Genomic DNA, 14,933 nt, shown 5'->3' on the forward strand with positions numbered 1-14,933 from the left:
AAATATTATGAAACAGCGTTAGCGATAACTCCCGTCTCTCTTTATTTATTGATCAATTCATTTCTATTCGTTCACTTATTCATTTACTGAGTATTCTACTCAATACTTGGTCTTACTACTGACCAAAGGATACTTTTGTTTTGATATTTTCTATTACAACATGTTTCAGAGACTGTAACAGAAAACTGACATTAATTTGAGTCAACTGGGATGTCTAGGAATGTCCGCAGTGACAAATTTCTCCAATCAATCAATCAATCAATCAATTGCTGCCTTGGGATCAAAACACGTGACAACGCACAGTCATACTTGGCCTTGATTCTTGCGTTATTTCTCAAGAAAAAAAAAAAAAAAAAAAAAAAAAAAAAAAAAAAAAAACATAATGATAATAATAATAACAATGATAATAACATAAAAAAAGGTGTTTCATCTTTACGTTCTTGCTTCCTCCATACTCGCCCATCTCCCTTTTATTGCGGTGCCTGCCCCGCAAAAAATACATACATACATACACACACACACACACACACATATATATATATATATATATATATATTTGTGTATTTTGGGAGCAGGTTCTCTTTTAAACGTTTGATTGAATACGACAGCATTCTGGAAGTTGTTGATTTTCTTTCTTGTGTTTTCTATTTTTCTAATTATATTCTTCCCTTGGATAGGATGGGCATAAACCAATTCCTTATAATTCTTCATTTTATTACACGACGTTTCGTCTCTAATAAGATATCTTCTGTATATATATATATATATATATATATATATATATATATACATATATATATATATATATATATAAACACACATATCATTTTGAAGTATTTATTATTCACTTGCCAACAAGGGAAAGGGATTTTAATTCTAAGGAGAATTCCCCGCAAGAAAGACCGGGTGATGGGGGGGGGGGGAAATCCTTCGTATGAGCTATTCTGGGGTAGATATTCATCAACTGGCAACACTGGAGTGGGGGGAGGGGAGGGGAAGGGGAAGGGGGGGGGGCGACTGGCCCTATAAGTCCGGTGATTTTAGTTGATTAAGCGAAGTAGTTACACTATTTCGATCAAACTTTTTATCATAATGACAAATTTTAATCAATTTTATTCTGCCAAAAGCGAAACGATTAATGACGTCACCGCGAGAGGTTTTGTTGGGTCATTCCCTCAAGTAAACAAATGACGTAATAGACTATGACATCACTAAGTCAAGGTTACGAAGGCCACAGGAACCCGAGGACCACCTGAAGGAGAAGACCTCGAAGCTGAGGACAACCCCGAACTCGAGGACCACCTCGACCTGAAGGTGGACCTCGACCTGAAGGTGGACCTCGAACTTGAGGATACGGTAAAAGACTCTTGGGTACTCACCCCTTGCTTCATGGAATCGTTGGCATGTGAGGCCACATTGGACACGATGGCCAGGGCCGTGTGGGTGTCCACATAATCCACACCGGTTTCCTCCAGTCGGTTCAGGTAGTCCCCGAGGAGGAGCCTATACTGGGGGATACGCTGGACAGGTTTGAGCATGTAGTGCTTGAGGCTGAGCTTGGCGCACCGATCCGAGGATTCGAAGGCTCGAACGGCCTTTGCGAAGCGCGGGTACTTGGAGCAGCACTCGTCGAGGCGGTCACACTGGTCCTGAAACTCCTTGATGTACGAGGAATAGAGCTTGAGGAACGGCCCCTTGCGTACGATAACATCAGCAATCTTAGGATTCTTCTCCCAGTCCGCGATGCGGTCTTCCAAGTCTCGTAGAAGGTCCTCATTGAGGTTCTGCAATTGAGGAAGATAGTTGAGGATCGAGTTAAGCTCCGCCTCCGGCAGGAGGACGCGGCCCTTCGCGCCCTTGCTGGCCGAAGACGCTGCGTTCTTGTCCTTTGGGTCACCACACTGCATGCTGTACTCCAAGACAAAGGTACGGAAATCCTCGTTAAGAAGTCTGAGAACGTCCACAAACACTCGCTCCGAAGTCGCAATTTCCTGAGCGATGAGGAACGCCTTCCGAGCTCGGCGTTCCTCCAGGGTTAGTTGATGTTCCTCCTCCTCCTCCTCCTCCTCGTTCTTGGTTAAGGAATGGGTATGAAGGTTAGAAGGTGACGAACCGTTAGCTCGGCTGGCAGCGGCATTGGCATCGCCATCTTTACCACAAGTGAGGTCACAGTTTTGGTTAGGGACGAGGTCGCAAGCAGGAGAAGAAGTCAACTCGCACTCAGAGGATAGGGAAGGATTACTCTCGTTCTCACTCCCACTCGAGGTGTCAGACTCGTGCACATTAGCTCCTACACCCGAAGGAACCGGACGGTTGTGACTAGTCCTATCACTACTACTAGAGAGTTCTGATAATCTGCGCACGTCTCCCGTCCTCCTAAGTGTTTCGTGTCCTCCCACTAATTCGCCCTCACCACTCCTTCGCCTCTCCGGACACCCGTCCACCCTCCCATGTTCCTGTCGACTCGACCACGTCTCCCTCGGAGTCGAGGTTAAGCGCTCGTTCAAGGGGGAGTTCTGCTCGCCAGGGAGGTCGTCCTGCTCCTCCTCCTCGAAGGCACAGTTCGCGTTACTCTCATCCACCTGGTCCTCGGCCACATCCTGGAGTCTCGGCTTAGAGAACCGCGATGCACTGTTCCCCGCGGCTTTCCTGTTACGAAACGAAGTCCTCAGTTCGTGAACTACACTCTGATACGAAGTGTCCATTTGCATCGGATGCCATGAGTCTCTCTTTACACCTCGGGTTACGAGACCGACGGGCCTCTGAAACCCTCCTTCATTCTCCTCGTCTATTTTCACTTTGCGTCTTTCTCCCTCTTCCTCCTCCTCTTTGGCGCCAAGGATCTGATCCCTCGTCCATTGAAAGTAATCACTATTGTTTAAGTCATTGTTCATAAAATTTCGTCGTATTAATTCGGACGGTTCGATCACATGACGCCGGAGCACCAGGCTAGTCCTGAGGGCGCTCGAGAGCTCGTTAATCGACATCGAGGCCGAGGACCTGGTCTGCCCCTTCTCGAGGGCAGCGACTAATCCCATGCGCTCGGAGCCTACCGTTTCACACACGGGCGCTTCTCTACTTCGACTGAGCTTTTCGAGGTCGACATAGAAGTGGCTACTGGGGACTTCCGGCGGCGCAAGGGGTGAGTCCCCAGGCTGCATCCGCACTCCCATCATAACCGCCTCGGTCGGTGGCGGCGGTGTTACTCGGTTACGAGTCCCGCCGCTGGTCCCCTGGGAGGAAGATGAGGTGGAAGACGAAGCCTTCTTCCGGCGCCACAAGAGACCCGACTTCCCCATGGACCCGAGGATTATGGACAGCGAAGAAGGACGTCGTTTCCTTCGCCGTGGACAGCAACAGTAACCCGTCTTCCGGATGGACCCCTCGAGCGATATTGAACTCGATATCTTTCTGTAGATTCTTCGGTGACCCTGCTCAGACCCATAGCGACCACCCGCCCTTAGCAACACGCGCGTGTCATCGTCGCTTGCACTGCTGACGGCGGTAGTAAGAGTGTTGGAGGTCCTAACACGGATAAAATCATTCCCACTAGTCGTACTCCCCACATACAACGCGCCCCCGGGCTTCTCCATTAAGAGTCCCCTCTTCGCAGACACTATCTCCCGACTCCAACGCAACCTGTCTAAAACATCACCCTTGGACGCGGAAGGAGAAGAGGAAACCGCGACGCCACTACCGAAGGAGTAGAAGGGATTAGGTGACCCTCGAGGCGTTACCACGATCATGCAGAAGGCACATGGGAAAGGGACAAGCTTTGGGCCACGGTGGCAACGACGAGGAACAACCCAGCACACCTTTCGAGCACGACAAACAATATTCCTATGTTCCTCTTTCCCCTCTTCCTTACTCCTCCTCCTCCTCCTCCTTCCAAGCTTGTAGCTACAGCTGCTACTTCTACGACTACTGCCAGACGTTGCTACTCGAAGACAGCCATGCCTCTCATGCCACTGATTGTAAGGCCACGCACCAGCTGAAGAGGAAGAAGGGGATGCGTTGATGCTAGGGTAGTGGTTGATCACACTCTCAAGGGCGGACCGGATACCTTCTAGGCGGCTCGCGATGTCCGCTACGCCGGCCTCCAGCTCGAGGTTCAGCCCCGTCTGCTCCTCCTCCTCCTTCTGCGTAGACGAACTCTTCTCCTCGGCTGCAGGAGCGGGTTCTTTTAGAGGGACGTCGGAGGTTTCTCTCGATTCCTTGACGTCTTCCTGCGGAGATGTCGAACTTGGCTCTTGCTCACCTTCGGCTTTGGGAGGGACATCCTCCTTCTTCCCCGCCGCCTCCTCCTCCTTCACTTCCTCCTGTGCTCCCTTCGCCTCTGCCTCTCTCACTTCCTCCTGAGGCGGTTTTTCTTTCACTTCCTCCTTCGGTGTTTCTTCCTTCACTTCCTCCGGTTGCTTGAGTTCGAGTTTCTCTTCTTCTGGTTTCGGGAGCTCGTCATGAGCTTCTTCAAAGACGTCTTCAGACTCCTTCTCTTCGCCTGCTGTTTCTTCTTCCGACTTTTCGGCCTCACTGCCTCTCGCCTTCTCAGGGCCTTTGTCGAGGCCCAACGCCTCTTCTTGAGGCTGTGAGTATTTGTTACCGCCCTCTGAACTTACTGCTACTGACGTCACATCACTTGCTCTCTTCTCTTCCTCTTCCTCCTTCCTTGTAACCGACGCAGGGCTCCTGTCTCTCTTCTCTTCTTCCTTCTCCCTCTCCTCAATGTCTTGTGCTTTCTTCTCCTTCTCACTCAGTCGCTCCTCCCCTTGGGAATCGCCTCTGAGTTCCTGCTGCTGCTCTTTTTGTGGTTCCTCAGAATCCCCTGGCGTCGTCGTCGTCGTCGTCGTCGTTATCGCCTGCGTTATTGTTGTCGCTTGAACAGCTGATAAGGGTTGCGAGGTCTCGGTGACGTCACGCGACGTGTTCTCCTGTGTCGCGGCACCCGCTGCCACCTGCTCCTCACCTACTGACGAAGGAGTGACCTGATCACCCTCGACTCTTGTTGGTATCGAACCCGGTTCGCTCACTGTCACTTCACTTTGAGGCTCACCCACTTTCACCACCACTCGATCGGTTCCTCGCGCCAGTAGGACCAAACTTTCGTCCTCTTCCCCAGCAGCGTCATCGTTACCCAGGGGCCTGTCGCCTTGCCTCTGCACGAGATGGGCTGTTGGAGACGCGCGGGAATACGTCTGCAGGGTCTTCAGGACCGTATCCAAGGCTGCGAAGGACGATTCGATCGTCCTCAGGTTTCTGTCGATGTCCGATTCAAGACGACTCGGACCGTTGATATCACGTGACTGCGACGCATCACTCGCAACAGCGGCTGACGCACAACTGACGGACTGAGCGGAGTCAACTACGTTCGCGCCATCCCAGGGACCAGGGGTACCAACTGTTCCGACGCGTTCCGCGGCAGAGGAGTCCGGTTTGCCCTGCGGGTCGCTGGAAGCCCCTGCGGAATGTTTCCCTCGTTTCGGAGGTGGAGGAGGAGGGGGTGGGGGCCTCTGGCGAGCTCTCGCCCTCGTGCGGGGCACAGGCCTCCCGTCCTTCATGTCAACATTCTCATAATTCTCGGCCTCATCCTCGACCGCACCTGAGGGCACGTACCCCTTGATAGCGGTATAAACCTTGACGTTCCTCTCTGGGTCGAGGACGACCTTGCCTCTAACATAAGGAGAATCCGTCGAGTCGCCCTCCGCGCGGCCATAAGCGCCCTTGTGGTGCCTCGGAGGAGCCTTGGTCGACTTTCCGTGGTGCCTTGAGGGTTTGGTCGGGGAGGCGGAGGAGACGGAGGAATCGTCCTTGATCACGTAGGCGAAGTCCTCGATGCGAACAACCTTGGAGTGTCGTTTGGGGGCCCTGGGTGACAGGTCGTCCTCGTTGACTTCGTTCATCGCCCTCACCTCGAAGCTGGCGTACAGCTTGGAGCCCCTCGGAGGGCGCGAGGGGGAGGTGTCCACCTCCCCGTTGACTTGAAGGGGCGTCGTGGAGTGTTTCCCGTGTCGGCGGGGCTTCGGGCGAAGGCCTTTTGGTTTGAGGTGCCGCGCAGGGCGAGGTGGTGAAGGAAGGTCTGCGAAGGTGTAACTGCCATCTGGATGAGGAGTGATAGTCTTCAGACCTTTCTTCTTCGGGGGGATCGGGGGCGGGGCCGGCGAAGAACGCCCCTCCTCCTCTTCCCCTCCTGCCGCCGCCGCCGCCGCTGCCGCCGTCGTCGTCGAAGTCGTTAAAGCCCCTACCTCGCCCTCGACCTCCTTCAGCTCCTTGGACTTGCCATCCTTATTGACCATAGCGTAAGGGGGTACCTGCTTCTTCTCCTGCTGGGGTGCTGCCTCCTCCTCCTCCTCCTTTTTCTCTCCCACCTCCTCCTCGCCCTCATGGCTCACTCCTGCAGCCTCGATCTCCTTGGGCTCTTCTTCCATTTTGGGAGCTTCTGTAGGGGTCTCCTTCGCTTCCTCCCCTTCAGGAACCGACCTGACACCTTCTCCTTCGGTAGTCTCCTTGGTCTCTTCTTCTTTGGTAACTTCTGCGGCCTCTACTTCTGCTGGAGTTTCTTTGGGCCCTTCCTGTGCTGGCGATTCTTCCTTGGCTTCTTCCTGTACCATCTGAGGTTCTTCTTTGGGAGTCTCCTCCTTCGTCTCCTCCACCTCCTCTTTCGCAGGTTCTTTGATCTCCTCGGGAATCTTCTCCTCCACCTCCTCTTTCGCTTCTTCTTTGATCTCCTCAGCGACCTTCTCCCCCTTCTCCTCCTCCTTCTCCTCCTGCTGGGGCACTGGCATGGCACCCTGATCCTCTTGGGCCTTCTCAGACTCTTCCGTGACGTCCATCTTCTCCTCCTCCTGAGTCTCCTTCACGTCCTCGGTGACCTTCTGCACAAGGGCCTGGCCACTCTCGTCGTGCTTCTCGATGACGACGGAGGCGTAGAGCTTGTGACCTCTCGGGGGTCGAGGAGGAATGACCTCTTCGGGTTCTCCGTTGTCGTCACCGCTCACGTCGCTGCTTAGAACCACCTTCTCGACCACCTCCGTCTCCATCTGGGTCTCGAATTTGTACTCGGTACCTCCGCCTTTCTGGGCCTCCGGGTCCTCCTCACTTGCTCCCTCCGCCTTCTCCTCCACCATCATAGGCTGCTCCTCCTCCTCCTCTTCCTGGTTTGCCTTGGCGAGGATGACCGTGTCATACACCTTAATTCCCCGCTGAGGTCGTGTCGGGGAGGACAAAGACTCGGCCTCCGAGGCAACTTCCATCGAAGTCACTTCACTGTCTGACGGAGGTTCCTTAGGGGTCTCTGGTTCGGTCGTCTCCGGGGGTGGGGCTGTAGCTTGTTCCGGTTCTTGTTCAAGTTCCGAGGCCGGAAGCTCCTGTTCTTCAGGCTCTGGAACCGGGAGAGCAGATTCTTCAGGTTCTGGGACCGGGAGTGCCGGTTCTTCAGCCTCCGCAGACACCTCGACCTCCATGGGTGTTTCGTCGGGTTCTTTTCCCTTGAGGACAACAGACTCGTAGACTTTGATACCACGCTGAGGTCGAGGCGGGGAAGCCACTTCCTCCGTCTCCACAACTGGAAGCTCCTGTTCCTTCCTGTCCCATCTGGCAGGCAACGGGGGCGGCACGTCCTCTTCCTCGGGTTCTTCAGGGGCGTCTCGGTGAGTAGTCTCGTCCACCTTGATAGTCTCGTAGATCTTGATCCCCCTCTGAGGGCGCGGAGGGGTCACGGGCTGAGGGATGATGTAGTCGTCCTCGGCCACTTCGGTTCCGAGCTGGGCCGAAGGAGCCACCGAAGGAACGATCATCGCCTCCAGATCGGCGACTTCTGCGTCGGTGAGCGGTTTGTGAGAGGAACAGGCCTCTTCGTAAGACATCAACTTCTTGCCTGAGTCAGGCCGGATCTTGTCCTCCTCCACCTCCTCCTCCTCTTCCTCCTCCTCCTCCTTGCGACCCTTTCGGCCACGGCCGAAGAAGATGGGCGTACCCATGCGCTTATGTCGGCGGCCCTTAAAGCGGGAGGTCCCACGGGAGGGCCTTGCGTCTTCCTCCTCCTGAAGACGACGGGCAGTTGGGGTCGACTTCTTGTTTTCGGCGACCTCTGCGTCAGGTTGAGCTTCCCCTCCAGAGGTCATGTTATCGTACTCACTGACCTGGCTGGCGCGGTCCTCGCCCTCGTCCATCTTCTTGCTCAGAGCCACCAACTCATCCTTGAGGTCGTCCTCACCGGCCGAAACCGGTGGGAAACGTCCGGGCATGCCTCCTCCGGACGGAACGAAGTCGTGCGAGTTCATACTGACGTCATCGAATTTCGGTTCCGGGAGAACGTCCGGGGTCATGTCAAAGTCGCCCGAGTCCCGGTATATGTCGATGCGGCGCTGCTTCGGCGGCGGCGGCGTCGGCGCCTTCGGCAGGGGCGTAGCCTCGGGCACCGATCTCGGTCGGCCCGTGTAGGCCACGTAAGGGTACATTTCCTCGTCTGAGCCTTCGTCGACGTAGGTGATATCGTCGTAGACTTTGACCCAGGTGCGCCCCACGGGACCCTGACGGCGGTGAGGCTTCGAGGGCATGTCTGGCCGGCTCACCGAGCGGGATTTCCTCTCTCCTCCACCGGAGGCGTCGGTCGAGTCGGCGTCGTCGTCGGCTTGGGGCTTCCGGGTGAGGATCTGACGAAGGGCAGGGGGGAGTTCGGATACGAGTCTGTCCTTGCTGGCCAGGAGGCGGTCCTTCCCCGCGATCAACTTGTCCCTCCCGGCGATGAATCTCTCTCTGGACTTCGCCCTGAAGGCGGCGCCGGGCATCTGCCGCGGTGTGACCCTGGAGGGAGAGGCCGAGGCGGCACGCTTCTTGCCCCCGAAGCCCCCGACGCCGCCCTTAGGGAGCCCACGTACTCGAGGCTTTGGTGAATCGGGGACCTTAGGCTTCGGCGTGTCAGGAACTTTGGGCTTGCTGACCATCGTGGCCGCTTCGTCGAGCTCTTCGTCTATCTCTTCCTCCGGCTGGGTGTCGCCGCCGCCGCTGCTGCTGGTGGTGGGGATCTGCTTGGGCAGGGACGCGGTGCGGTTCCCACGGAGGAAGGACTGCGGCAGCCGCACGTACATCACCGACGGCGGCTTGCTGAACACCTGCGGGAGAAGGATTAAGCGTTGGGTCTTCGTTAGGAACCCTCCCAAAGTCGGTTTTCACAGTCGTTCAGAGCATGTTGGGAAGCTCTTGCGACCGGGGCGAGCAACAGTGATCAAGCGTGCAGCAACAGAACAAGCCCTCCGTGACTCACATACTCACAACAGATGGTTTTCATAGTCATCGTTCTCGTGCCCATCAGTGCAAGACTCATGCATTTACGAAATTGGCACCCAAACGACTCGTGAGCGTTCAAACCAACCCTGACGACTGTGAAAACGGCTTCAGTTTAGGTTGTGTATAAACAGTAAAATCACATTTCAACCTATACTTCAGCCTCTCAGGACCACAACTTCGTAGACCACGAAGGTGCAGATGTCTACACTCTGGGGAAAGGTTGTCGGGATGAAAACAACAACCTACTAGATCGACAACCTACAACCTGTTCCTCCCTAGTGCGGCTCAAGAATGTGCCGTCTTGGTAGGTACATTTACCTTCTGGGGTACAATATGCACCTAATACAACAAAATCATGAAGGTTCCTCTGATAACTAAGGAAGAAAATAGGCAAGAACGTGGTTAACGAATGGAATAGACTTAGTAATCATGTAGTGAGCGCCATGACAATTGTTTGTTTTAAAAGAAGATGAGATTACTCTATGGATAGGGATGACAGGTGGTAAAGGACACTTGGAACTACATAGTGTAAGCCTTATGGTCTCTTGCAGTCTACTCCATTTTTACGTTCTTATGTAAATGTAAAATATTCTATAAAGGTCAACAACTGCCTACTGTGAGTGCCTACTCTACAACCATAAATCCGCATACTGGGTTGACATGAACATCGAGACTGACCTCAAACGGTCTCCTGACGAAGGCAGGAACCTCCTCTTACCTGTCCCGCCAGCTTGGACACATTAAGACACCCGTCGCCCTCTTCGCCCTCCGAGTCCCCGGCCTCGGTTCGATCCGACCGCAAGACGGGCTCGTTCTCCTTGTTGCTGTCCTTGGACCTCGAGAGGGAGCGGCGCCCCGAGGGGGGCTTGGCCGCGGCGCCGGTGGGTGTTGACGACGAAGGGTCTCCTCCCCGCTCCATGGAGGCGCTCTTGTCCCGGCCCACCCGGCTTGTGACAGTTGACCTGAAATAAGATAATTTCTTTTATGAAGACTGAACGCACTCAGGGTAATGAGCAAGTGGTGTGGTGAGGGTAGTGTGGTGATAAGAGATGGTGACAGTGGCGGTGAGAGAGGTCGCGGTGAGAGATGGTGGTGAAACATCGTGGTGGTAGGAGTATGATAGTTATAGGCGTGGTGGAAATAATTGCTGGGAATGGTGTCTGTAGTGATGTGGTGGTAGTAGTCAGTCATTGTCATAGTAGGTGTAGTGTTGATAGTAGTACACGTCTTACTATCACAAAGAAAGAAACAAATAAATAATGATGAATGAATGAATCACTCAATAACTACATTGATAAATGAATAAATACAAATAGAAAATGAATACATAAGTGAATAAATAACTAACTAGATAACAATAGATATACAACCAAGTAACGATACAAAACAATAAATACATCAATGAATAGACAAATACATCAATGAACAAGTACACATATAAATAGATTGATAAGTAAAAACAAAAGGTACATAAATACATCAATGATTAGATGTATGAAGACCTCAATACAACGGAAATTACAAAGAAGAAACCAGATTCTTGATCTGCATTTCCTGGAATGATTTATTCCCTCAAACAGAACTTCTAGTTCCAGGACAAAGTTGAAGACCATTTTTTTGTTTTCACAGTTTGTCCGTCGCCAAGCGATTTTATTCAACAGATGGAAATCCTCACTAACAAGCGAATCGATCAAACTGACCTTTCCGCTATTTGCGACCTCTACCTTGATTCTGACTGTCGTCAGGTGATTTTATTCAACCAAAGGAACCTTTTACCCCCCTCACATCTGATCAGCAACAGCATCAGGGTACAGAATTCATCTTCGGCAATTTGCAAGAAGTCGGTTGAGGAGGAGGAGGAGGAAAAGGGGAAGCGCGAGGAGGAGGAGGAAGAGTGGAAGTAGGAGGAGGGGGGAGGAGGAGCAGGAGATGGAGAATTAGGAGAAGGAGGAGGAGGAAGAATAGGAAGAAGAGGAGGAGCAGCAGGAAGAGCAAGAGAAGTAGGAGGAGGAGCAGGAGGGATCAGGAGGAGGAGGAGGATAATAGGAGGAGGAGGAGGAGGAAGAATAGGAGGAAGAGGAGGAGCAGGAGAAGCAGCAGGTGGAGGAGGAGGAGAAGCAGGAGGAAGAGGAGCAGCAGCAGCAGCAGAAGGAGGAGGAGGAGGAGAAGCAGGATGAGCAGGAAGAGGAGGAAGAGGAGGAGGAGGAGGAGGAGGAGGAGGAGGAGGAGGAGGAGGAGGAGGAGGGAACCTTGTGGTGGTCGATCACATAAGACCACCTGAGTGGAGAGTGGCGCGGGTTCTTGTGCAGTCGGGCTCGGCACGCCGCCTGAAGACAATTTGCTCACGTTTGGGAATCGAACCAAAGCCCTGTGGGAGGCTGGTTGGGTCCTAGTATAAGCAACGTTGGACCCGTTTTTTTTTTTTCTTTTCTTTTCTTTTTGGTGACATATCATATTTATTCATCCGTTCGTTTGCTAGTATTGTAATTATCTTATTTTATTCTATTCTACTTTGTTTTCAATAATCTATATAAATATATATATATATATACATATATATACATATATATATATACATATATTTATATATATATATATATACAGTGTATATATATATATATATATATATATATATATACAGTGTATATATATATATATATATATATATATATATATATATATTTTTTTTTTTTTTTTTTTTTTTTTTTTTTTTTTTTTTGTGGGAAGGAGTATCCATGGCTTTAGAAGGTTATGACAATAATATTTGGAAGAAACCAGACTTCCTTTCAAGCTCCCGCCAGAAACCCTCCACTCCATATATGTCGTGACCTTAAACACTAAAAGGGGAAAATTTTAAGTTGCATGTCTCTTGGCGTCGATTGAATGACCTCATCATTCTAGAGTCGTATACAACGTTTCCTCAAAAATCTGCGCATGCGCACATAAAAAATTATGCGCACACAAGTTTTCCAAATGATATTGAAATACATTCAATAAAGAACTTCCACCCAAAACATCAACTTATAAATTGTCTAAAAATATGGTACCTTGCCAACCGTCAAAACCAATAATTGTTTTTGTTTTTTTCTCTTCTAACTAAAACGCATCCGTTGCCGCCATGGACGCACATACTTTTCCGAGAAGGCAAAGTTTGTACACAAGCTAATTTCTGCGCAGACTCACAGCAAATAAAAGGAATATTGGTCGTATGACTCCCTCACCTCTTCTCCTCCCTCTTCCCCTCCCCTCCCCCCTCTCTCCTTTATTCCCTTCCCCTCCCCCCTTCCGCTCCCCCTCCCCCCCGCTACTGCCGCTAACTACCAGCTGCCCAATTCGCCAAACGCCGTTAGGGGGTTGCATAGTCACCGACGCGCCGATAGCAACCAACCACCACTCGAGGAGGGATGGGGGGGGTGGGGTGAAGGGGGAGGCGTTCTATGTGGTGGGGCGGGTAGTACTTCTCGGAAATGTTCGCATTGTCAGTTTCGACGTAACGCATTGTCATGCGTCATGTGATGGAATTTCTTTCTTTTTCTGGGGGGAGAGGGGGAGAGAGAGATTTCTGTAACTAAATGCAAAATCAATGAAGAACTGTTCAGAAGGAGTCAGAGTATAATCATTCAGGTCCATGACTGCGACCGAAAAAAAAAAAAAAAAAATCGACAAATAAATAAATCAATAAAAATATATACATATATACTATTCTCCTCATTTGTCAACTCTTTCATTGTTCTAAGGTTCTTTGTCACTACAGTAAGAGGCACTGAGTTAAAGGCCAAACTGTAACCTTTGTCCTGTTTGCTAAGAGAGCCAGGGCTAAAGGGGAGGAAGGACAATCTCTAGCGCTTTGCTTTTGTGAAATACACGTATTTATTTGTTTCATAACATCTGTACAACGCAAAGACTGTTAATATATATATATATATACATATGTATATGTAAATAAACTCTATTACTGGGATTCGAACCCTCGCCTGAGAGGCTTGCTGTTTATAAAACGAAGACCGTACCATCACGCCACCGTGACCCTGCAAACCGGAACGAATTAGTTTACGGACCAATCGTTCCGTTTTGTAGGGTCACGGTGGCGTGACGGTACGGTCTTCGTCTTACAAAAAGCAAGCCGCTGAGGCGAGGGTTCGAATTCCAGTAGGAGAGTTTATTTCCAAATGTCATGACACAAATATATGTATATATATATATATATATATATATATATATATATATATATATATATATATATACTCGTACATATATATACATACAAATCCGGGCACAAAAAAGGACGTCTTAATAGACAAACAAAAACAGCACACCACTGAGAATAGCGTAATATATGGAATACCATGCGGTGGATATCCTGCAACGTACTACGGTGAGACGTAGCGGGGGTTGAAAAAGAGACTAGCAGAATATATGAACGACCTGCGGCATCACAAGGCTTTAAATTCTCTGGCAGTGCACGTGGACACGCATGGGCATTTACTAAAATGAGAAGAGGCACGCCCTATCTGGACCGGGCTAGAGAGGAAAATGAGAAAGCTGGTCGAGTTTGCATGCATAACACTGGGAAAGATCAACAACCACAGAGAAGGATTTGTTAATCTGTCATTTGCAGCCGCCAGGTTGGTCATGGAGGAGGGAGTATCGGGCCAATCAGCATGCGACATTCTGAAACGTCCAGCCGGATGAGCCGTAAGGAGAGTATAAATATATTGTACGCATACGTTGTCTGTCACTCTGAAGAAGACTTGTAATCGAAACGTCAGGAATTTAGTGTTCTCTCTCCAACCCCCGTTCCTCTACCACCTTTTCCACTCATCTGTCTTACCTTCATAGCAATATATATATATATATATATATATATATATATATGTATATATATATATACATATATATGTACATATATACATATATATGTACATATATACACATATACACATATATATGTACATATGTATACATATACATACATATATATATATATATATATTATACATATATATGTACATATATACACATATACACATATATATGTACATATATATACATATATATATATATATATATATATATATCACCTCTACATACATATACATACATATACATACATATATATATATATATATATATATATATATATATATATATATATATATATATATATATATATATATCACACCTCTTTTTATCCCTATCCATTCTCTCCCCCCGCCCTCTCTTTCTCTCTTCGGCACCACACTGCGACGACCTTGCATACTCAGGAGGACGCGCGGCTCCGTCTTCTTCTTTGACTTGAAAACAACCTTTGACTCTGCCGCGCACTCGGCCAAATTCCTTTTTCAACAGGGTGACGTCGCTTGCAGATTATTTCTTTCTCTCTCATTCTCTCTCTTGTCCTCTGCAAGGTGACTGATATTCCTACGCTGAAGGAAATCGAGTGGCGCGGGTCACTGTGAAGATACATTGCAGGTTGCAAGTGTGGGTTTGTCTGTCTGTTTGTCTGTCTATTCGGCTGGCTGTCTGTTTATCTCCTGTCTATAGTATCTCTACCCACCCACCTCTCTAGCTCTCTGTAACTGTATCTGTGTGTGTGTGTGTAATTCACCAGGGTCTTGGATCACGTGTTGGACTTGTGATCGACGGTTACT

The 14,933-nt window shown here is 49.9% G+C and overlaps 1 protein-coding gene across 7 annotated transcripts in view; it reads right to left on the reverse strand.

Moving 5' to 3' along the window:
* Nucleotides 1-1,627: 1,627 nt before the first annotated feature.
* The window catches only part of LOC143037916 (uncharacterized), a 112,675-nt gene continuing 99,369 nt past the window's right edge, over nt 1,628-14,933 (reverse strand). For 5 of the 7 annotated variants that reach the window (XM_076206582.1, XM_076206580.1, XM_076206581.1 and 2 more), the window contains 3 exons: nt 10,001-10,244; nt 3,989-9,107; nt 1,628-1,784 (listed from right to left, as the gene is read on the reverse strand). In XM_076206582.1, coding sequence (XP_076062697.1) covers nt 1,774-1,784; nt 3,989-9,107; nt 10,001-10,244 — 5,374 coding nt within the window. In that variant the 3' untranslated portion in view covers nt 1,628-1,773. Of the gene's footprint in view, nt 1,785-3,988; nt 9,108-9,960; nt 10,245-14,933 lie in introns of those variants that run through there. The other 2 variants (XM_076206586.1, XM_076206583.1) reach the window with 2 other exon arrangements.

Source organism: Oratosquilla oratoria, chromosome 23 (genome assembly GCF_046742065.1).
Source record: "Oratosquilla oratoria isolate Oo_2021 chromosome 23, ASM4674206v1, whole genome shotgun sequence".
In the NCBI taxonomy this organism is placed as follows: Eukaryota; Metazoa; Arthropoda; class Malacostraca; order Stomatopoda; family Squillidae; genus Oratosquilla; species Oratosquilla oratoria.